This window comes from Miniopterus natalensis, chromosome 5, assembly GCF_054644295.1.
Source record: "Miniopterus natalensis isolate mMinNat1 chromosome 5, mMinNat1.hap1, whole genome shotgun sequence".
NCBI classification, from domain to species: domain Eukaryota; kingdom Metazoa; phylum Chordata; class Mammalia; order Chiroptera; family Miniopteridae; genus Miniopterus; species Miniopterus natalensis.
The window spans coordinates 69,575,428-69,601,017 of record NC_142085.1 but is presented as its reverse complement, the minus strand read 5'-3'; the positions used below and the strand labels follow the sequence as shown (position 1 = coordinate 69,601,017).

The 25,590-nt window shown below is 37.5% G+C and overlaps 1 protein-coding gene across 1 annotated transcript in view; it reads right to left on the bottom strand.

The window, feature by feature from the left end:
* Positions 1-25,590, bottom strand: part of LAMA2 (laminin subunit alpha 2) — a 458,292-nt gene that overhangs the window by 43,870 nt on the left and 388,832 nt on the right. Inside the window, exons 44-50 of the mRNA XM_087817608.1 lie at positions 18,220-18,336; positions 16,341-16,523; positions 12,122-12,276; positions 6,366-6,509; positions 5,221-5,354; positions 3,179-3,338; positions 1,344-1,468 (exon numbers count right to left, since the gene is read on the bottom strand). Coding sequence (XP_087673734.1) covers positions 1,344-1,468; positions 3,179-3,338; positions 5,221-5,354; positions 6,366-6,509; positions 12,122-12,276; positions 16,341-16,523; positions 18,220-18,336 — 1,018 coding nt within the window. The remainder of the gene's footprint in view (positions 1-1,343; positions 1,469-3,178; positions 3,339-5,220; positions 5,355-6,365; positions 6,510-12,121; positions 12,277-16,340; positions 16,524-18,219; positions 18,337-25,590) is intronic.

Here is a 25,590-nt window from a genome sequence, read left to right as displayed (position 1 = left end):
TTCACTTGTAGCAAATTTTCTTTTCTACTTTAATCTTAATGTTATTTTCAGAATTAGAAAAAAAGATATACTTCTTTTTTTATATTTGTGAAAGATTATTCTTTCTAAAGCATAACAACAACGATATTCCTTCTACTGACTCCTGGATAGCTATGAATTTCTAAAACTGACATTCTAAGATCATCTACAAAATTTTCTCAGTCTATGTTTTTATAGCCTCATCTTTTACTTCTTCCTCATATACATTTCTTCTTTAAAATTGGAAGGATTCGTTTTTACGTTAAATTGTGTATGTTCTGAAAACAAACAAACACCAGGAGGCCTGTAAAAAATATTCCTACAGATAGGAGTAGGTTTATAGGAAAATAGGGCTGGGGCAGGTTGCTCAAAACTTAGGCAACTTTGTAATCAGAGAACTCACAAAACCAATAACAACCTTGATCAGAATACCGCATCATACAAAAAGGTATGTGGAAAATTTAAAATACTTAGTTATTTCAGTAAATATAGAATTTTACTTTTATTTTTTTAATTTATTTTTTATTTTGATCTATTTATTCCCTTTATTTTATTTTTTCCATCACCAAGGAGTTTACTTTAAAAGGAATAGGTGAAGGTAGTTTGATGGCAAGAAGTGTTGACCCTGCTGACTGACAGATGTGCTAAAAATGCACAATTATGGTTGCCAGGGAGGCAGGGATTTGGGGTGAAAAAGGGACTGAGCAAAACAAACAAACAAACAAACAAATAAAAAGCAAGACACAGGCAACAGTAGGGTGTTTGCCAGAGGGAAAGGGGGGTAGGGAGAGGAAGATGGCATCGGGGGGACAAATGGTGACGGAAAGAGACTTGACTTCGGGTGGTGAGCGCAGATGATATGTTATAGAGTTGTACACTGGAAACCTGTATGACTTTATCAACCAATGTCACCCCAATAAATTCAATAAAAAATAAAAATAAAAATAAAATATCCTTATTAAAAAGAGAAAAAAAAAAAAGAAATTATAACTACAGGATAGCCACATAAACAAAAAAGCTCCTGGACATGAAGGGAAGTTGGAGTGGAAAGAGATAATAGTCTTAGCTGATTGAGGTTAAAATACCTGACCTTTGCAAATTTTACAAAAACATATGACCATGTAAAAGTACTGCTAGAACACCTCCCAGGGCCCTGGAAAGTGCCTGCACCAATTGGGGAAGGGACTTGAGCCTTCATTAGCGCCATGATAAATCCACCTCTGAACATAAGCACTTGGAGCCTGTTCCATCCCATCCACATGATAACAGAATAGTGCACAATATGACTAGAGCTGTGACCCACAGGCCAGCCCATCTCAACTAACCTGACAGTACATCCTTTGCAGTCACCTTCTATTTCTCGGAAATTCCACAACCCTATGGGTTTGCTGTCAAAGTATGTTTCTCCCATGCAGCCAGTGAATGTAATCACACGCACAGCATCAGCCTTCTGCAGACAGAAATATAATATTTGTTAGAATTTAGAATTTCACTAAAAATCTTTGAGTACCTGTAAGATTTATTAGCAGCAGAATCTGGAATAGTTGTCATTCATTCTTTCTTATATTCTTGGTTATGCACATATTCATCTTTTAGCCATATTAGATCCTGGTTATTTTGTGCTAAACCAGTTTAACACCATTGGTAAATAAACACGGCCTAGCTTCTGACTTGAGGTGAGCTGCTTATCTTCTTTGAGATTCTATTTTTTGTCTTTAACATGGGATTATTAGGAAAACTAAATTAGATAATTTACTTATGGTACCACCTACAGTGATTGACACAGAGAAGGTGTCATAAATTGTGTGAACATAATCTCACTATTCATTGTGTTTGTGAAACATGGTGATTATGAGTTGAGACACTTGTCCCTGCAAACCTGTGTTTAACTGCAGCTCCACCACTAACTGCTGTGTGACCTTAGTCAAGTCATTTAACTTTTCTCTAAGATTCCTTAACTATAAGGAGTATATTACTTACCTTTCGGGGTTGTTGTCAAAAATAAGTTAATGCATGTAAATGACTTAGAACATTACTGAGCACATAGTAAGGGCTATATAAGTGTTTTAAAAATTTATTATAAATATACAGGCAAAGCTGATATTCTCATCTCCCTTTTCTAGTCGAGACAACTGAAGCCCAAGGGATTAAGTGAATTCCCTAAAGTTGAATTTTAGTAAATGATAGAGCAGAGGATCCAACCTGGACTTGATTTCAAAATACATAGCTTTTGTATTGCTCTGTGCCACCCCTAAATTAACCTTTCTGGGGAGAAGAGAAAGTTGGCAATATGGCTATATATTACTATGTACCATATGTATTTATATGCAGTTCTAAGAAATGAGAATGATTTTAGTGTGTAGTTGTAGAATCAATTACAAAACTTTAGAGTCAGATCTCATACACAAAGCAAATAAAACATCACTCTATAAGAAGGTTGAGTTCTCATAAATTTGGGGTCACCCTGGCTGTTCACATTTTCTGACTAATCTCATCCCAGGATGATTCTGACAAGCCCAGGATTAACCATTATATTTGGTTGTGTTCTTACATCTCACCCACAGGTCGTTTTCCAACACCTAATCCCATTTAATCACCATGAGCTTCTTTAAAATGCAGGCACTTTGCAATTTGAAATGGGCAAGGACCTATCATGGAGCAATTATGAATATTAAGTGCATTACTCTATAAAAATGGGGAGAAGAGCTACTCGAAAACTTTTAAAATTGGATCATAATTTGAAAGCTTACGACTCCTGTGATATTTCCCAAGGTATTCATAAATCTTTTAATTAGATGTGAGTTTGAATTTTATAGTACTTCATATCCATGAATCACAAGTTGACTCAGAAAATAAAGTATATTTAAAAATCACTTTGCTTTTGAGGCAACTAAAATAAGAATATCCAAAAATCAATGCCATAGGTTAGGGCAAAACAACTATTTAAATAAGTGTACACATGAGTTTAAAATATTGTATTTCCAGTATTGAATATTTGAAGAAGAAAGTTCTTACTCAATATAAATTCCTGTTTTCAAAAATACAAATTAAGTAAAAAGTGGTTAAGTTTTTGCAGAGTTTTATCATGCTTCTCCCAAAGTAACCATGTCAGGAGTCGCCCACAAAGATGGGGTAGATAGGCTGGGGAAGAACACATTACCTTCAATTTCCCTGTCAAGCCACCAACGAAGAGCATTGCATTGGCATCCACGTCTAGAATCGTGTACCCCGGAGGAGACGCTGAATGGTATGTACTGGGCACAATGCTGGCTTTGGGTCCATCCAGGGCCCTCACAGAAATGGTTCCGTTTCTCCCAGTTCTTCCAGGTACGTGTTGAATGGAAGTGGAAGAAAATAAATTATGTATCACCTTTCTGGTAGCTTCAGATTGAAAAGGTATAAAATGTAGAGACTTGCTTTGGAATATTTAGGAGATAACTGGGTATTTAGCGTCAAAATTTCCATATTCATTAAAATGCAAATCAAAACCCAGAGTCTGATCTTTGCTCGATATTTACTGTCAGAGTCAGCTAGGACCAGTGAGCAACACACCCCGATTCTGTGTGTGTCCATTGATATGAACTGACACAGAAGCAATTAGCTGATGAGACTGCTATTGGTTAAATAAAAAGCCTTTTTCCTATGGCCTTACAGAATAATTTACTATTTACCAACATGTACTATTTAAACAAGTTAATGTAACTTCATTTAGCATTTTGTCTAATTCAGTTCAGCAAGTGAACTCTGAATAATCCACCCTTCTCTGCATTATAAACTGCATACTTTCTCCTAAAACCCCTTCTTATATCTTGGATCCAGATTTGCTGCAGTTGGCTTCCTGGAACTGTGCATCTTTTATTGTTTGGCATACCATCTTAATGTATATTGTATAATGTCTCATCTTCAGCCTTGTGTATACAAATTGTGTAAAAGACCTTCACTTTTAAATTCAATTAATGTGGTTTTGAAAGCTATTATTATTGTATTTGACTTTTTTTAAAGTGGTTGATTTCCATGAATTGTTAAGTATGAAAATCTGGCCTCTTTTCTGAGACAAGCTGTCATAACAAAACTTTAGTGTCATATTTCTCTCCCTGTTGTCTCATTTTGGTAACCTTTTTATCTTTGAGACTGCAGTATTAACTGAAAATCGGGGAAACAGTAAAATGAATGTATGAAATAAGACTCTTCTTTAACAGAACATATCTCTTCTGATAAAAGAACTGTACTTAGTGAATATAAATATTCTTAAGTTTTTGAAGTACTTAACCCCCCATCCCCCACCATTACATGTGGAAGCACATTTTGTTTGCTGTTCTCTCACTCTCTCACACACACACTCTCTCTCTCTCTCTTTTACTGACGATTTTACAAAGGAACTGAAGATATTTCTTCTCGTGAAGTTTTCTTTAAAGTTTTTTTATGATGAAAAAAATTTAAGCACATACAAACATAGGATGAAATTCTAGGTATCCATCATCGAGATTCAACAACTACGAGATTATTAATCAACTTCATCTCTAGCCCTAGGCCCTTAACAATAGCTCTTAACTATTAGCTGCCTTGGGTACAGTAGACAGTTAAGAAATAGTGAGGTGGAGAATTGGGGATAGGAATGGTTTCTCTAAGTAATCTATACGCTGCTAGAAGTTAATGGAATTAAAGCTTCAAAGATAGAATTAATCAATTTCCTGTTACTTCCCATTTTAGGTGGCATGGACCCCACATGTATTCATGCCAGCATTTAAGTGCTGCACGCGCCTGTAGGCTAGAAGAGCAACCGTGCACACCAAAGACAGGCACCGCGGCAGCTTATGCTCTGGCTGGTTCTGGACAAGGCCCAGCCTCAGCATTCCTCCTTCAGGTGTGATGTAAGGTGGAAAACAACTGAGCCTCAGGGTTCCCAGGGCCAGCCAGATAAGGGCATCCAAAATAAATGGTCACTCGGGTCAGTATCCTGAAGACTTGTCAGTACCTAACAGGCACTACAGAGATACCAATTTGCAAACATTTATACATATACACATAATACAGAAAATTTATATACACACACACACACACACACACATATACAAATCTATACATACACTGCATACAAGTTTGTATACATACCTTCTGGAAATGAAAATAGGAGTTTCCTTATAAACTGAGAAACTCCTTCAAAATTCTGTCATTTATCTTAATCTTTATTGAGTTAGTTACCTTGATGCCTCAATTCGGTACCAGTAGGAGTCATCAATAGTCAAATCTGGATACTCTACACGACCAACTCCAGATCCGACATCCCAGAGGAAGCTTACTTTGCCTTTTCGCATTTCTATAGCCAGAAAGTCAATCTAGTTCAGAGAAACACAAGAACAATACATATCAGATACAGAGCACCCAGAAAGAGGAGGCCAGCAGTGTTCTTTTTAACAGGTGCCATTTGCAGATATGTGAAATAATTAGAAGTCATGTGTGAATAAAATTCCTAAATAATATGAACTATTATTTTGTATAGTTAAGCAATACTTTATTATTGTATCTTTAAAGCAACACAATTGTCCATACTGCTGAGGTGTATGTGTTAATTTAATTAATTCTAGTTACGACTAATTTTGAGACAAAGTCTTTTCTTACTCTGATACTTGTGGTAGAGATCAAAGAAAATATTTGGATTCATAATTCATTGTTTTCTCCAAGAGCACTGACATTTATGAAGGACCAGCTATGATTTTCTACTCAAGGTGACCCCAAGCTTCTCACCAGAATTCCAAGTATTGACTTATGCAACGAGTGGGCTGTTGAAAAGTCATGTTAATTTTGGAAGGTCCCCATGCATGCAAAGTCAAATAGTTTTTTAAAAATGAAAGGAATTACAATTTTTTAGGTGAGCCTCTGCAAATATAACTTCTTTGAGTCATAAACTCAACATGAATCAGAAGAATTTTTATTGGCAAAAAGTTTGTACACAATTTGCCATTTTCATTGAGAATTCATTGTAACTTCTCAGAGAAAAGTAAAAAAAAAAAGATTTATTCCTATTAGTCTTTCTTCTTAAATAGTTGGATCTGGAAATATAATTCATAATACATGTTCTTAGTGTTCTCTGTTCTGTCACACGCAGAAGAGCAGATGTGTCTAAGTACTGTAAAAAGTTTCCTTCATTTCATTTGCCTTCTAACTTAATTTGGCACTGCGGAACTTTGTGAGGTAAGATTCTGAGGTTTTTCAAGTCTGAAAGGCTGGCGACATTACATAATTTTGGGACCAGGTCATTGGATTCCATACATTTTCCATACTACCAGGGTTAACCTCTGACCACACACATACACAGTAAACCAAGACATGCTGAATAGTACACTTACAAATTTGGCACTTCCAAGATAAAAAAGGAGGTTGTCAGCAACAGCTGTCTTCACGTTGACAATGATATTATTGTAGCTTCCTTTCTTGATTTCTGGCTTGTATGTTCGGATGCAGTCACCTCCCGAAGACACGGATACTTTGATCTTCAGGAAAAGCAAGGTACAAAGAACCAAGACTAAATCTCTCAGAAAACTTAAATAGCTCCCAAACAACCACAAAACCATCATCATCTCTTCTTTGAAGTTATTTTTCCATTATGAAATACTATCATTAAATGCCCATGTGCAGACGCTATCATACTCACTAATGAGGGCAGAGAAGAGCAGCTTTCCACCAGCATTTTGACAATAAGCTATTCACAGTCACACGTCCTGTTAGCACACTACTATTTTTTGAAGCATGCAACTAACAAATTCTTACCTCATACTTTACTCCTTTAGGAACATGGCAACACTTTCTAAAGGTGATTTTGCATGAAGTTAATGGTAATATCTTTATTAAGGTTGTTTAATGAAATTCTGCAATTCAAATTTCAGCAATTTTGGTATCACTTCAAATAGGAAACCATTTTTCTTTTCTTTTTCAAGAGGAAATTATCTACCTTCCCATGTTCTTACAGTTGAAAGAGGCCAAATGGATTTTGTTCTAGATGTTCTAACAGTGAGAGGAATATTAATCATTCCACCCAGCATATACATTTCAGAACAAATTATATCTTTTTATTAAGTTTCCAGGAATGAAACAGAAATAATTTAGAATGGCTATCACCACTAATGTATTTAACAGCTCCTTTTTCTTTTGCTAGGAAAGCAAAAGAAAAAATTTGCTTTAAAATTACTTTAAAAATTACTATAAATTGCTAGGAAAGGAATGCCTATGTGAATAGACCTGACACAGTTCATACCAATTTTTATTTCCATTTTGGGAGCTTTTCTTCAGTCACAAATAACACTAGTTGATGATCTGATTTAATTTCCTTTGGTTCACGTGCACCATAAAAGGTGGATTTTCAGGACAAGACCATTGTTGCTTGGACTCAGAGAGAAGCCTTTACTTTGTTAGTGATAGTGCTCAAAGTAGGAGGCAGAGACCGGGGAAGATGCAAAACTTCTCTTTGCCACTGATTCAGACACCGCCTTCAGGAAGCCTCTTGGTCCGCACTGGCAGTGAGTTTCCATTTTCTCATTCCTTCTAGCACTTTGTGCTACTCATATAGTTTCCACAATTTGAAGAAAACCAACAAGCACTACTGTTACCGCCACGAAAGGGCTGTGCAGACTCCAGATAAGACAGCCTAGGGCGCCAAACCTGTCTCCATATTATGGTGACACAAGGGGGTGTCTTCAAGAGTCTAATTAGGGTGAGGCTGTGGGCAGCGATGGGACTCCTCCAACGGTGGTACAGACTATACTGGTTGGATTTAAAAGAGAAGACTAAGGAGGGGCTTTTGGTTATGGCAAATACGTAAATTCATACGTTTGAGAACTTCTGGGGATACAGCAGATCTGTTGAATCCCCTACAGACCATGCAGAAGTCGTCGTGTATTTGTATACTGTTTTCTCACCCAATCTGCTCTCCAGATGACATCTCCAAGCAGAGGAAATCCTGTGTTTGAAAGAAACAGGGGATCCCCCTGATGGAGGCCTGTGTGGTGGCCTGGGGCTGGAGTAATCGAGGAAGCCTCCTGCTTAGACTGTGTCCCAGTCCTTGCCTTCCCTCGAGGGTGGGGCCCAGTCTCCTAACCTAGGGGCACAGCCCTGGGGGCCACTCTGGTCCCCAGGGTGTTTGGTCTGTGTTCCGGAGAAGATAATCTTCCTGTGTGTGGTTTTCAGCCAGGAATTTAGTTCTTTGTTTCACAAATGATGGCATTTCCCTTCTACATAAAGTGCTAGAATAGATGAATCAAAATATCAATTTCTGAAAAATAGAACCAGAAGTGCACAACTTTTCTTCTGGATGTTAATACTATAAAGGAAACGTGCCACAGAGGTTATCAGAGGAGCAGCTATACAAAGGGCTACCCAAGGGCTTAGACATAAAAAGAAGCAAAGTGAGAGAAAGATGCTATAGTAGCGGGCAGGGAGGGGAAATGCAGTCTTCAGATGTTTTCATGTTTGGGAAAAGGTATGAGATAGTGAGTTTTTAGGAATTTACAGCAAGTGAACCAAAACCATCAACAGAGAAGACCTTGGCACTGAGCAAACAATATCTGGGGCAGGCTGTGAGTATCATTGACTTCATAAGATCAAAGAGAAGTCCTCAAGGTCTGACTGGGATTCACGATTAGAATAGCCTGAGCTCTTTCCAGCAGGAATCATACCCATATTTCTAGAGGGGCTGGTGTAGCAGTCAAAAGTAACTACGTGTATAGTTTGTTTTATCTTTATTTCGTATATGCTTTATAAGCTTATGACTAGTTTAGTCACAAATAACTTGTTTAAAGAACACAATATTATAATACTCCTTGGTTACTGTTAAGAAAAGAGATGGCTGACTGTGGGTGGAATACATGACCCTTGGGTCACAGGAGGAATCTGCCCTGCTTAGATGCAGCTGGTGGAAATGATGGGGGATTACATGATCGGGGTGTTCCAAAGGAGGCGGCCAAATGCAGAAGTCAGAGCCCCAGGACTGGAGCCTACCTGAACGGATGAAACGCCATCGGAGAAGTAAGTCTAAGAAGGCACCCATTTTTAAGCAAAGGATATTTAACATCACTAAAAGTTACAATTAATCTGCTTTATAGCACACTTTACATATCTAAAACATATGGTTCTCTGAACAAAATGATGCTGTTATACCCAATATGTAGCGGTTAATCTTATAAAATAGCCTATTGGTCAGCTCTTATATATTTATATGCAAAATCCTCTGGATTTTCTGTTTTCTGGCTTATGGTTTTGAATACATGCTCAGTACCTGAAAAATTCAGGGAGCTTAAAATGTTGGTAACTAGTCCATAGCTACTACTTTCTCATTTAAACATTTTGTGTTTTTCTTTATAATTATATTTATTTTAACTGACTTAAATAAATTCAAGTACAGCATTTACAAATTTCTCTAGATGAAATCTCTAAGATATATCCCTCAAAAAAGGAGAGAGATTTCTGAAACACAAGCATCCTTTTAAGATATTTGGTTCTATCAACTTGTTATTTCTAATGTGAATCCTTAGTAAGACTTCTAAACAAAAATCACTAAGCATTAGGTATCTCTAAAGCATTTCTCATAAACATTATTTACCAATTTATCATCATGAACTCAGTTAAACATTATTGAAGATCCCATTATTATATCTATTGGATTTTTACTGCATTTTTCATCTAGCAACTAGGTCATTCATTTTAAGAGTATCAGCCGCTCAATTTCAAAGTCAGCAAAGCAAAAAAAAGCTACTTTAAAATAAATGTCTTTGATTTCTTGGTCAGATTGAGTATGTGTTAGGGCCACATCCAGATACTCATGCCAGATTACAAATATGTTTATAAATCAGGCAAATGTCATCTTCAATTTGTATAAAACTCATGTGAAAAAAAGTTGGGTGCTTACAGATTTCTAACATCTTACAGAAAGCAAGGCACTTTGTTACAGCTTCTATTTCCAAAAGTGATTGAGAATTTCCTTGAAAGACATAGGCAATGGTCACTTTTTCTGGCATTACTTTTATACCTGTCTTTCATTTTGAGTTTGGAGACAGATTTTATGTATTTACATGCTAGAATTTTATCTTTTTCGCCAGGGGGTGGGTGGTGATGTGGGAAAGTTCTCATAACTGATAAATATATGGGCGTATTTCAAAATGTCAATGAAGACAATAAAAATGTCTAGATTTCCTCACCTGATAACTAGGCAGAATATGTGGCTAAGTGTGCTATTCACAATACAATATGTACTATTATTGCTTCTTTAAACTTAATATTGCAAAATACAGGAGTGGTATGTCAATCTCTTGCTTTCTCCTGCCACTGACTCAATTGGGTTTTGCACAAAATTTCCCTCCTTCTTTCTAGTTTCTCTCGTCTATCCCAAAAGCTCCTTTCAGATTCATATTCAAAATGCTCAGTTCTGATTATGTTACATTTTATAATCAAGAACTTTCAGTTTCTCCAGTGAGGTTTATTTCAATTGCAGCTAATGAAACTGCTTAACTTACTATCCGGGGCCTGACAAGACCTGCCTCCACTGACCTTTCCAGTTTAAGGTTCCCTTTACTAATAATCTTGGCAAACTAGGCTCCTCTTTCATAAAATAACCCTGAAATGTTCTCTCTCTGCCTTGGCTCAAGCTATCCCCTTCTGAGAACGCTGTGCCCCCCACTGCCCCCATGCCCAGCGCCGTCCCACTTTAAGGCCTGGCTCAGCTCCCTCAGTGCAGGAAACCGGGCCCTGGCGGAGGGGATCTTCCCCTTCAGGACTCTGCAGCCCTCCCATTGCTCAGACAACGTAGCACAACATTCTGCATTATCTTAGTTATTTCTATACATGTCTTATTTCTTCTACAACATTATAAACTGGGTGCGTTCCTGGTTCATCTTTGTGTACTTCACAGCAAGTAGCCTTGGACATAAGAGATGGTTTCCTACATTTGCTAAATCTTAGATAAAACTCCAAACCTTGGAGTACGATATGATTGATTTTCACCCTGTGCTCTGCTTTTACAATGATCACCTGTCATCACAGTGCCTACATGGTTTTCCTATTGCAGCTCAATAAATGTCTTCTCAACCCTCCTGCTTTTTTTTTTTTTTTTTTAACTCTGAGCTTATGTGCATCCTCTTCACTAATCTTTTCTGTCATTTCCTAAGTTTCTCTTCAGTCAGTCATGAATTCCTATTCAAAGTACACACTGAACTTATTGTCTTGGCCTTCTTTAGAGGCATTAGATATGTATAAAGGGGGAAAATGGATATATTGTCACTCGGTTTTACTCTTGGCCACTACTAAAAATACATATAAATTGATGGATTAACAAAGGTCTTTTCTGGTCATTCTAGCTTCACAGTTGTGGGGAAAACAAAAAACTTTTAAGGTGAAAGACTTGGGTATCTAAAAAGAATTGGGTTTAAACTTGACAGCATGAAAACTGTTATTTTCCCCCTCTATTTCTAAAACCATTATGGGATAACTTTATTTGGCTAGATAGTTAGATATTGGCATTAACAATTCTGTCCTGGTTCATTATGATGCTATCTTCTAGAAAGTTCTGCTTCTACCCTAATCGTCCTGTAGTAGTTAATAAAGATAAAAAACTTGAGACCAGCTAGGTGTTTCCTATACTTACTCCCCCCCTCAAAAAGAGAAAGAAACTGTAAAAATTGTAACCAAAATAATTTTTCCTCTTTGCTGTTACTTTATATAACCTTGTTCATTCATTCCTGCTACAACCCCACTGGTTGGCCTTTTTTTTCTTTCATCAAGAGCAAGGCACTCTCATCCATATTTTTTTAGTATATAAAAATAAGGTTTCTATTCTTGCAATTTGTATCACTCTATTTAAATAATAATAAAATATATCAGAATATCAATTTATGAAACAATTGGTGGTGATTATGCTTCTCAAGAAATGTCTTTTGAAATTTATGAAAAACACACAAAACACTTAATCTCCCATTCTCCAATTCCCCCCAAAATAACTTTAAGTTAAGGAAAAAAACCCAAAGATCATTCAACAGGATATACGGGGGGAAGACATTCCTTCTGGAAATAATACCAAAAATACAACCCGTTAGTGACACTGTAAGTAAAAACAGCTTACAGAATTGGCTTGTTTCCGGGCTTGGTTTATCAGTTCCTTTATCTCAGAGATGTTTCGCTTCAAGTTATCCTCAAGTTCCTTGATGGGTTTGAGTTTATTGATCAGTCGATCAGCTTCTTGTTCTAGATTTTTCACAGTGGCATCTGCATCTGCAACTGCATAGGACAAGGTTAGCAGACACCACACACATGCACACCTGCACACACCCATACATGCACAAACACACACGTGCACACATACAGGCACAAGTGCGTGTGCACACCCACATGCACACACAGACAGATGAAAATGGCAGTATGCTTAACTAAATAATTAAAAGAATTTCATCTTATCCACATGCCAGAAGCAAGGCCATGCCTGCTGAAGCAGCGTGTGACGGCAAATGGGAATATTTTAGTGGGGACTCCAGCAGGCCGTGGAGGGGCTGTCAGAGGAGGGCCAGCGGGCGCTGTGATGAAAGTGAAAGTTAGCATTGAAGGCTGGGGCCGTGATAAACTCAATTCAATGCTTAATGTCCAGCTTCAGCCAAAAAGCTAATCTTTACAAAATAGAATTTTATTCATAGAATCAGGGAAATGAAAGTGTCTTTAAAACATCACCTAGCCTGTCCGAGCCAGACTTATATTTAAATCAGGCTTGTAACACAAAATTGGTTTTCTTTTTTCCCCTCACGGTCTTTATTTGCACATCTTAAATAGAGAAGCTATCAAAATGTCTCCTGAAACCCTTCAATGTTGAACAACCCTTAGACTAAAGGCCTATTTTATACTTTAATTAAATCTTTCATGCTGCAGTTCATTTTCATTTTGAAGAAGAGTTGATTATCCTGCTCTCTCTATTACACTGAACCATATTAAACTGCCATTGTTGTAGGTAAAAATAAAAGGTTGAATATTGACAATTTCGAAAGGAGTATAACCTCCAATAACTGAAGGTTTTCACTGATCGATAGACTTCTGGCATGTGCTTTTCATAGGACAAATGACACATGGAAAATTAATTATTCTTTCTCTAGGAAGCTGGCCGAGTTACCCAAACTGTATCATTTATTATCTGATCGAGCAGGGATTGTTCTGTTTTCTGTCATTGGGACCCTGATGAAAAAGTGAAACTGCTTAAGGTCCGAGGCCATGTGCCCTGCTGGACTATGAGTTACCTGCTCTCTGGCTGACACTGCACCACTGGGGAAGAATCCCCGGGAATTAATCAAATGTGCTCAAAAGGAAGGAAATGATGACTTTTAAACTAGGTTTAAACTAAGTATTTTGAACTCCTGGTCATAACTATGAGTTATACTGTTAGTGATGTTTAAAAAGCACAGGTCTCTTATTAACACTAATAGATTTGCTAAATCGCGAACTGAGTACTTTCTTCCCAATGTAGGTTGTTGGGGTGAAAGCCCTTGTAGATTATGTAGATAACTCAACATAAACACAGTTACCCTTCAATGTGTACATTTTTAAATAAAGCGTTTGTCCATATTTTTCTTCCTTTAATTCTCTAATACGACTCTAATATTTGACAAATTCTAGAATTGAGGAAAAATGCTTTAGATGAAATTCATAAGAGAAAAAGGGGTTAAGCAAAGACTACTTAGGCTTAGGCAAGTAATGGATCCTCTCCTTCTAACGCTCTTAGAAGTTTCTATCAAGCGTTTCAAAATGGATCCTGCAGGTTCCCCCGCTCCCTCCCTTTTTTCCTTTCTATCTTCTGGAGCAGTTTAAATCATATGGAAATGATCTTCTTGAAGGTTTAAAATTAAATCATCTGTGATTCTGAGTCCGATGCTTTCTTGTGCAGTAGTTTTTGAAAACTTCTTTCTTCCATAATTATTTGACTGTGTAGATTTTTAAATAACTTCTGAAGATATATTTTGATAATGTTTTTCTAGAAAATTATCTTTTTTAAGCTTTAAAATTTATAATCATAAAGTTTTGCCAAGTTTCCTCTTATGTGTTAAATTTCCTCCCTTATCTAGTTATATCTCCTTGAGAACTTTGCCTATTTGTGTGTGGTTTTTTTTTGTTTTTTTTTATTAAGCTTGCCAAGCATCTAAAATATTTTATCTTTATATTCCTAAAGATCCACCTCTTGGATTGACCAAGTCCACTATTTTTCTGTCCTCTAATTCATTAATGCTTTTTCATCTTCTTTCTTTTAGTTAATTTTATTTTGTTTGACCTATAGAATTGATTGTCTAAACTGTTTATTTCAACGCTTGTTTAGCAATGTAACTGCACTCATTTTCCATTGAGGAGAGCCTTCTTGGGCTTTGATATGTTGGATTTTATTATTATTTTCTATTTTGCAGCTTTAGTTTTGATTTTGAATTTAAACTATGGGATGTTTAAGCAAGAATATTTTTATATCCCAGGGGTTGCTCATTCGTTAAAATTTAATTTTATTTTATTACGTGCTTCTCTAAACATAATTCTCTAGAAGTATGTCAAACACATTCACATACTAACTTTTTGTAAAGAAAGATTTCTTTTATATATCTAGCATTAACACGGTGACACTGGAAAGAGCAGCAATGCCTGCGTGCTTAAAGCAATGCCTGAACACGGCAACATGCAAAGCTGAGGCTGCTTGTAAGAGACAGTCAGGCATAAGAGTTACCAAAAGTATGTAAGTGAACATATACATACTGATTTCTGCAGGTCATTTCATATGGAAGTAAAACAAAAAGAAATTAGAAAATCCATGAGGAAGTATTTTTTATCAATATTATAAAGTAACGACTATCACAGAATGATACTTTTCATAACAGGCACTAAGTACAAATGCATCTCATTTGAAGCCAAACTAGTGTTATCAGGTAAAAGTACACAAGAACCTGTCATTTAGAGGCCACTGTTCATATGAAAAGGAACTTGATTATAATGTTCTAATAGAGAGAAAACAGGCCCGGTTTAATTTATATTACAGATAATTAGCCGTTTCGATAGAGGATAGGATAAATAATGTTAGAGATAAACGTTATGAAAAGGCCACTGTCAGCTGAGAACCGATCTGAAATGGAATGAAATCATATCTTAAATTACAAAAATAAGTAAAAGAGAGAGTGGTATTTACTTTAAAACTTATGTTCGTCCATTTTCAGGGGAAATGGGATTCGACATGGTCTGAACCATTGATTCAGGTGGAGTCTTTGAGCCACAGGGAGAAGCTATGCCTGGGCTTACTCGAGAGTAAATGAACCAACCAGCGCCTCTGGTCTCTTTCTTCCCTGAAGAAACGGGAGGAGCCCCCCCTCCCCGTCCCCCCCAGCTCCGAGGAGCCCTCACCCTGGCGCCGCCCGGCCCTGTCCCAGTGCATCGCTGGCATCTGATTTGAGGCTGCGGGGTGGAAAGCCCACGCCCCGCTCCCTAGCTAGGGCTGAATTATATAGCACGTAATGCCAATAACAGGGTTTTTGTATTATACTCTACAAATATTCTGATACCCAATGAAAATGTTGGTATGTAAAGAGGGCTACTCCCTTAAAAATAACAAGTCCAAAAAATCAAGGGTCTCCTTTGGTGAATTACCTATGATGATAACGTTTTATCACTTTACAGATTGGAAAAAATATATAAAAATTCTAAGGTTTATTGGCTACACGTAATCATTTAAATTACCATTATATTAAGCTCTCCCACATTTCTCAGTAAATCTTTATTAACTAAATATAATTTGATGCAATATACAAAAGATGTGAAGAAATATTCTCTGTAAACTAGACGAATGCTTTAATTTCCCGAAAATGTTAAATAACTGAAATCTAAATAATAAAACATCGATATTTTTGAATGTCAAAGCATTTCAGGTTGATACCATTTTAATGCCATGTTCTAACTGGAATGCCCCGTGGCCTCTATGTTCCATGGAACTTCAGCGGCTTTGAGGATATGATTCCCCAGGTACAAACGTGTTTTCAATGACAGTGACGGATGAAAAAGTGCTTGGCGTCCCTCTGTCAGATATCATGCAGACTTTGAGGATTCCTAATTTCCTCTCGATTGGACCCATTTGGAGGGGAAAGGCCATGGCGCAGAGCGGGGAGGCTTGGATTCCAGCTCTGAGTGCAGAACCCTCGGTTCCTGAGCCAGCCTGTGGCACGAGAAAGACAGACTCCGTCCCCACGAGGGGCCCTTCCAGCTCTAAGGGCGCGAGTGTAGGCTGCTATTTTAGTGTGAAGAAATAAATGACATAATCAAGATGAAAGAGGGGATCTTACTGTTTTTCGAAGGGTCTTTTACCACAGCGTTTGTTCTGGCTACGCTGTCTGCGAGTTGGTTGTAATTTTTCTTTAGGCCATCCAGGTTCTGGTGGAGATCTTTAATCTGGGCCAGGACATCTTTTGCCGTGTCGTTGGCTTGTCTTGCTTTGTTCTTAATGGCCAGTAGTTTAGCGGCTGTGTCTGCCAGCGGAGAGCGTTTGAGAAACAAAACAAAGGATCTGGGGTTAGTGGCTTAATCCATGCAGCAGGGCTCAGCCGGCTGGCCTAGGGAACACACCTGCAGAGGGAAAGGCTGAGCTTTGTCTCATTCAGTTGTAACAAATGAACTAAAATTTAAGCTAAATTAAATTTTCTCAGGGACCTTTGCTATGAATACCTGATTAGCTCTTAGGAGAGCAAAGTGATTATTCTAAATGCTCACTGTAGAAGAATATACTGTGGTTTGCTATTACACATATTAAAGAGAAAAATTTATCCAAGTGAGTCCTCATAAAAAGTAGGTTTAAGATTTAATCTGCATAGCCATGGGGAAGGGGGGGGTGATCAATGGATTTTAGTTTAAGGGTAGAGCTAGATAACATATTTTTTTCAGGTATGTTAGACTGTGTTCATTTTTTTTTTTTTTTTAAAATATCTTTATTGATTTCAGAGAAAGGGAGGGAGAGGGAGAGAGAGAGAAACATCAATGATGAGAGAGTCATTGATCGGCTGCCTCCTGCACGCCCCCTCCTGGGGATCGAGCCGGCAACCTGGGCATGTGTCCTGACTGGGAATAGAACCATGACCTCCTGGGTCCTAGGTCGATGCTGAACCTCTGAGCCACGCCGGCTGGGCTGTGTTCATGTTTTTACATTTGTTTTCAGCCTTAGAAATTTTCTATGTACTTTCCTTACTACTGAAGGGGTAATAGAAAACTAGAAAGTTACTCTGGATTTTTTCATGTTAAAAAAAGTAAAAATAATTAAGATTTTAATATTTCCTCCATTGTATAAATATATGCATTTGTTCCCTTGGTCACATTTGTATAAAGAAAATCTACTGTAAACATAAATGTTTACTAGTATGTGTAGATTAGTTGTTAAGACCACAAACTATGAAGTTAAACTGTGGGGTTCAAATCTCATGTATGTCACTTTTAACAATGACCTTCAGTATCCTGTGTCCCAGCTCGTCACCTGTAACGTGGGGAAAATAATGCTATTCCCCTTGTAGGATTAGTGCGAGGCTCACATACACCTAACATAAGCACATTGGGTAAGCACTCCGTAAATGTTAGCAACCCTTGCTATTATGTCCTGCTATGAAATATACAAAAATAGGAAGCCTAAAAGAATAGTGTTTTTAGTATACCAAGCAATAGCTTCAAGTACTTGTAATAGGTCGGAAGATATCACAGACATGGTTGAGCTGCTAATGTTTTTGAAAGCTGAAACATTTAAGGAACCGAACTTTGCTGAAATACGTGTTGAGGCAGCTGGCTCTCACCTATTGCTGTCGGTACAGTAATAACCTGCAGCTTTGTGGTAGTGCATCAACATTTTAGAAACAGTGTCTGTATGATTCCATTCTTTCCCACTAATATTATAAGATGCCCTGGGCTGAAACATGGAACAACAATACAGTAATAAGATGGCTAGATGTTTCTTTTTGTAACACAGTCCTGCTGATGTCAGCTGAGGTAACAAATGATAAGAAATATCGCAGTGTATAGTATGGTTAGTTTCTCCTTCTCACAAGGAAGAATTAATAAGTAACAAAATGAGTATCTAATATCCTGACTACAGCAGTGTAATGTTTAAAAAAAAAGTGCTAAAAAATAGAACATTTTTAAAAGTTCAGAACAACTGGCACAATTTGCAGTGTCCTAAAAGCTCACCATTTGGAATTGCTGATAACTTTCCCAAAGTGTCATTCAGAGCTCTCAGGAGATCCCCATTTCTAACGTTGGCATTTTCTAATCTGGTTTGCAAGCCTTTTAAATGGTCATCATTTTCTGTGAACAGAAAACAAACAAAAACAAACAAACAAAAACACCAAAAAAGCATAAAATAGTTTTAATCATCTCTGGATATACAATTTCAGGTTATTGTAATACAAAGTTTGTAAAAAGCAGGACAATTGATTTAATTCATTTAATATTTATTGGCATCTATCCATAAATATACGTATTTCAGAGCATAATATAAAATATGTGTTTACATGACCATTTGACATTTCAACATGTTCAACAATTACGTTTTCTTCTTGGTATCTGAGCTAAGTGGATGATTTTCTATAAAGAAAAACTTCAAAAGAATCAGTCTTTCACTGCATTTGTAATGATGTCCTCTTGACATCACTCCCATTAATGTCACCTTTAAAAAAATTTATTACCAAAATGGAACCTCAGATTAGCTTTTAAAAATCTCAGCTAGATAGGGTTGTTCAGCAGAATCTCCCAATTTCAGTAAACATCATTTATTAGTATTTGTTTGAAACAAATATAAATCAAAGGAATGGAAAAACAACTTCTTGCACATTTCTGTTAAACTGTCATAATTTTTAATAGAAAAACCATATTTTACAAATTGCTTGAAATGAGCTTTATGTAAGTTTTTTTTGCTACTTTGCTACTTTGTAATAAACTCCAAATGTATATGAATATTGAATCTGTCTTCTTTTTCTTACATTGTTTATTAGTGAACAGAGGAACTGAATAAATGAAAGATATATAAAAGGACCAGGAAGGAGAGGGTGTGACCTGGGCAGCGCTTAGTCACAGGAGTGACTGGCAGTCGCTGAATGTGGCCACCTGCCACGCTTAGTGTTTGTCAGCTTTGTTGGATTATTTTATTTAATCCTCACAATAACTTTTAGGATGTACATACTATTACCATTTCTAACTTACAAATGAGGAAACTGAAGCTTAGAGAATTTAAGTTTCCTAAATTTGCATGGATATTAAATGGCAGAGTTGTGAATCAAATCCAAGCAGCCTCAGTCCAGAAATGATGTTCTTAACTATTGCATGTTACTAGGGATTGGTAGTCAAAACAGGGATTAGCTGAGCACATTAGAGAGCAGTGCTCTTCCTCACCTCTCCTTTCCTCTCCTCTCTTCTTCCCTCCCTTCCTCTCCTCTCAGTTTCTCCTTTACTGCTTTAAGTAATTGGTCACAGGTAAGAAAATCTTATGACCCTCACATAAGCTACACACACACACACACACACACACTCACACACATATATATACATATAATCAAATTGAATGATTCAGAGAGGATTAGCAACTCCTACCTGCAAAATAGCAGGCAAACGTGCAAAGTGTTCCACATTTTAAAAGCGAATGAGCAAAGTGGAGAAATCATAGTTCACAATAAAACAGAAATAATCAATCACCAAATTAAAACAAAACACCCAACATGATCATAATTAAAGAAATGTAAAGCAAAAGAAAGGCGAGATATCATTTCTCATCTCTCAGATTGGGAGAAGTTCAATGTCTGATAACACCAAGTGTTCACAAGAGTGCTGGGAGAAGTACAAACTGATGCCACTTTTTGAAGAGCAATTTAGTAACTTTTATTAGAATTTTAAATAGGCATGAATTTGGCTCAGCAATTCTACTGCCAGAAATTTACCCCAAAAATATACTTGTGAAAGTATATCTATATATACCTTCTAGGATATTCATAAGATCTTTATTTATAACAGCAAATAAGCTCCGTATTAGGGGACTTTTATACTAATGTGGCATATCCATGCAATGGCACATATTGCCATCTTTAAAAAGAATCAGATGAGTAGGCGCTGACATAAACGCACTCTGGCAGGGTGGGTCTGGTGCTGGGCAGGGGGGAAGGACATGCCAGAGAGCCTTGACTTACGACGGGAGCTAGGAATGGAACAAGCAGGGAGGTGATGGCGGTGGGAAGGGCAGTGCACTGAAACCTTTCATTTTATACCCGATTGTGCTGGCTGAATTGTTTTCTCTGCGTGGATATTTCTGTTCTTTTATTTAAAACAGTTAAACAAATACTTAAGCGACCTCAACAACAGGAGACTCTTACGGGTCAAGACCGAGACTGTTGTTTTCGTCACTTTCCTGGTACCCAGGATGGGCAGACCAGGAGAGACCAGCTCTGGCAGAACAGAGGCCAAGCAGCCTCGGCCTGACTGTGTGCCCACCCGTCAGAGCTCCTGGCTCCGGGCTCTTAGAGGAACTGCGCGGACCTCTGCGGCTGGACAAGCACCTCCATCTATGGGCTTTCATCTGGGAGGAACAGGAAGGGGAAGGAAGACAGGGGACTTTTAACTCTCAGTGTTCTGGGTGTGAGGAGTACCGAGCATACTAATTAGTGATCCACTTCATTTCACATGAGAGTTTTATAGGCACACAGATTAAACCACTGTTATACTGCAGTAATATAAGCACATAATATTGTTTAATGCATCTGCTTCTCTGTTCCAAGCCAAAGACCTGACCTCAGTGAAAAACAAAGCATAAAATATTCTGGCAAGGCATGGCTCTAAAATATCAATGTCTATTTCAGTCACTAAGATATTATTTCTTAACGCTAGTTCTTCAAAATGTACTTTCCAAGGAATTAGATTTTTCTCCTTTTGTCAATCACAATTCATCTTTTTTAATACTTCTGTTATTTTCATTGTCTGCGCTAAAATAAAATCTTTGGATAGGTTATTGCAAGTGTGCTTTCAGAAATTAAGCCAGTCTGATTATAACTGATATCTATATGAATTCCTTGAGAATACTTAAAGGGCTGTTCTTTTGATATTAACTTGAAAATCTTTGTCAATTAAGGAAGTGGAATGGTACAAATTTCATTTCTTAGCTTCTTGACTGGATTTGATTTTTTAAATAATGAAGTATTTGAAATGTTCTGGCAGGAAAGATATTCATGTACAGTTTTTTTAAAAAAAAAATTAATTTAAAGGGCATCACTTGGTTTGTACTGTTTTATGCATTTGGATAGCGAGTACTGGCTGAGTAATCGTGCCAGTTACTCAGAAGAAAGACTGGCCCGAAGGACGTTGTTACCGCTGTCCTTCAAGGACCAAAGCAGGAATTTTGACCCTCTGCTTTCTGTCTTGAAAAGTCAAAACATGAATATTCTGATTGGCCTGATTTCTATGTTTCAGCTATTTGTACCTGATTCCTTCTTAATTTATCTTTTCTTACATTCTGATCATTTTTTTCAAAGTAGTTTCTAGAATTTCTCAAACCAAGTCTAAATGCTTTATAGCTCTGTCAACAGATATAGGTGAGTAGAAGTGTACAGAGAAGAATGGCAGATTTTTTTGTTTTTGTTTTATTAAGTCCTCACCGAAGGACATTTTTTCTGTTCTTGTCAGAGAGAGTGAGTGTGAGGGAGGGAGGGAGAGAGAGAGACACACACATCAATTGGTTGCCTCCCGCACACGCCCGGGCCCAGGCTGGGGACCGAGCCTGCAACCGAGGTAGGTGCCCTTGACCAGAGCTGAGCCTGACACCCCTCAGTTCAAAGGCCGACACTCGAACCACTGAGCCAAACCTGTTGACCGAATTGCAGATTTTAAAGTGGAAAACTTATAAAACTATGGCAATGAAAACAGAAAAATAAGCATTCGAGGGTGGCTTTAAGTGAAAAGATACATGAGGTAGAGTGCAGCTATAACCAAATGTAAGGAAACATGCATGAGGTCCAGTTTGAACTGTAACATGGCCAAAGACATACAAATACCGATAGGTAAAAGAAAATCCAACCAAATGCTTTATTTGCAATTTGTGGAAAACCAGAAAAGGATTCAATTTACAACCCACATGACCTTTTGTTGGATTTCATCTCCTATTTCTTCAGCTCTCATGCCCCATAGCTGTAGCCAAGACATTCCCTTTGTGTTCCCTGTGGGTATCACACCACCAGGCCCCAAAGGCTACACGCACACACTTCTTCAGCTTTGGCTCTCCTGCTCTCACCCTGTCCTCGGACACTGAAGACCAGTGTGCAGGGTTGGGTTTGACAGGGACAGAGCTCACAAAGCCAGGGCAAAAGCAGGGCAGCAAGCGTGGCAGTGAACGTGCCCGACAAGATCGTTTCCCTCTGTTGCGTAACTGCTGACATCGCACGAGACAGACACACTTAGAATGAAATTCACTGGACAGGTTTGTAAGCTGCTCCCACTTATAATGTGTATTTGCTCATATTTTCCATGTTCCTGACACTGTGCTAAATATGAATTAGAGTTTAGTTAAATTAGAACTAGTATCATTAAACCATGCCATGTAATATCTTCAAATAAAGCTGTTACGCATAATTTCTTTGGTCATTAATCATGTCTTTTCCAAAATTCTAGCCTGAAGAAAAGGCAGTGTGGTGTCATAAAATCATTCTAGGTTATAGAGGTGGAAGAAGTGAGTTCATTCAAATACCTTCTATCCTGTACTTTCTACCTGTATAAGATGAAAGTAACACCTTCCTTCATATGACCAATATGAGAAATAAATAGTAGGATATTTGAGAATGTATTGGATTTATCATAGGCAGTTAGTAAATGGTAACAAAATAATTCACATTGGTTTGATAATTGCCCTGGGGTATCTGCCAGTTCTCAATAACATTATTAATAATTCAGTCTTCATCATTTAAACTGCATGGTCCAGAACTCATGTTGTTTATTTCCTTTTATATTTTTCTAAACATATGTATATAGCCCTCATTTTCAACTAAATATAAGAATGATATTTTCAGATTTAATGGAAATGTTTTCTTTGACTATTCAAAATCACCCAGTTAAGTTCCTCAAATGCACAAATCAGTACCTTCAAAGAATCCCTCATTTATAAGGGTGAAGTATATAGAGCTGCTATTAATTTTGAAAGCTTCTGGTTAAATATAATCAACTGCCATCTAGATAACATTTTGCAATGAACTTTTTCATCCCCATGACATTTGTCTTATTATGAACTACTCCTCATTATCACTTCTTATTTGCTCCTTTACTGAAAATTGAAGAAATATCCTCTCTTTAGGATTTCATTGTAAAACAAAATTTAATTAATCCATATAACTTCTATTTCCTACAAATGTGCTTCATCTTTTGTTCTAGAGGCTCTTTCTGAATTAGAAGATAAGTCAGACTCTGCAGTGATTTTGTCTGTAGTTCTGAAGCGGAAAGTTTGGGACAGGCTAGGGATCTATACGAGGTCATGTGGAAACCTTGATTTTCACCTTCCTGGCAATGAGAGATTCCTTCCACTCTCAGGTATTCATCCATTTATTAATTTATCAAGCATTTGTTAGGGCCATGAATGTTAATGTGTCACCTTCTGGACTATGGCAGATGCCCAGAGTTTTTGTCCAGCAGTGGTTAAAAGCATCAACTTTGGAGCCAGACTAATCTGGGCTAAAGAATTGGCTCCACTACATACATGCAATTTATTCAGATTGTTAATGTTTCTTCCACTTACATGAATTTTTTTTTTTACATATCAAGGTGGCCAACTTTATTAATTATATAATATGATTATACTTTATAATTTATTAATATTGTTATATTCCATTATATTCTATTTTTATCTCTGGATATTTTAAGAACATAAAATAGTCACTTTACTATAATTTTTCATCCACTTTGATAGCCCTTCGTCCTCTTAACATTGAGATTTCTGAAGAGCCTGCTCCTTAAGCCAACCCTGTGCTCCAGCGCAGGCTCCCGAGGCCTGTGCAGAAGCAGCAGCGGCCGTGCGAGGAATGAAGCTGGGGAAACCGAGGACTGCATTCCTGTGCCCCGACTCCTGTCAACAGATTTGATGAGGGTGCTGCACCCAGTCTTTCCACTTTTTTGTACTTCTAGCTCCCTTGTGTGATGTTATTCCTAAGCTTCCCTTTCCCCAGTTACTGTCACAAGTTTGGGACGTGTCCTGTCTCTGACTGCCTTTATTTCCCTGACTTGTGTACTAGAGTGACCCTGCATGGGGACCTCTGAGGTCACTTAATGGGACCTGTGTTCATAGAGGGGCATGTTACTGGGAAACTGTCCTGATCCAGAAGTGCCAAATTACACCTTGTTCAACATGGGCACAGAGCCTGACAGGCCCTTAGTAACTGTTTAGCTGCAACAGAATATACTCTTCCCCACACTGGAGGGTCATAGCAAGAAGTCTGAGGCGAGGAGGGAAAGGGCACTTTTCTGGTGGCAGGATCTTCAAAGACTTAAGATATCAAGAGAGAGGGGAGCCCTCTCTTCAGCCAGTGGAATGAGAAACCCAAATAATCAGACTTCAAAACTACATGTGGTTCCTCTAGGACAAGCTCTGCTGCCTGGCTGGGGGCCAGCAGGCCTGCTTGGTTCTGGGCAGCAAGGTCATCTAAAAGAAATGGAATTTGAACACCTTTAAGCAAGACAAGTACCCTTTGGTTCCAATAGTTCCCACCCTTCTATATTTGCCATTACTTTGCTACTTTTCATTTTCACTCCTAAAATGAGTCCAACCTGGCTTTATTTTTTATCTTTATTTTCTCTATTCACACTCCAAAGGAGAAACTATAACTGTATCAGGAATCAGCAATTTCTACAGGAAAAGATTGCTTTGTCCCCGGACTGTGGTAGGATGGAGGATGCAGGCTTGACTTCATCCATACAGTCCCAAATTGTTTTGTTTTGTTTTGTTTTGTAATCAGTGGAGCAGATCTTGTTTGTCTTTCATATGCCTGCCTATGGAAAGGCTGATTTTGGCAAATGTAAGTATGTGAGTTCAAAAGGAGTGGACCTTTAATAATAAGAGAATACTTTAGACAAAATTTAACCCTTAAATCATACTTTGCTTTAACATCACTGCAGTGTTCCTGTTTACTCTCTTTTTCTAATTTAAAATAATAACAAAGAATGTTAACAGGTTGGTAACTGCAAGTGTATTACATTTAGGATCGCAGAACCTTTCTTATATAATTGTCTGACTGACTGAGTGTTGGGAGGACCACTGTATAGCAAGAAAGAATTGATTAACTGGATAAAAATTAATGCTTGGAATAATTTTGCTACTGTTCTGTGTTGGACAACTCACATTTCATGCAATCCACTGATTCAATATTTTTGGGCTTGGGAATAGATATTTTTATTTCATGTGAATATCATCCATTTCAGAGACATGTTATCTGCTTGTTCCTATTAACTAAATGATTTCACTTAATTTGGGCAAAGACAAAAATTAGTGATAAATTTAGAAGTAAATAAAATTGAAAGTTATTCTACATACAATAAGGTATATAA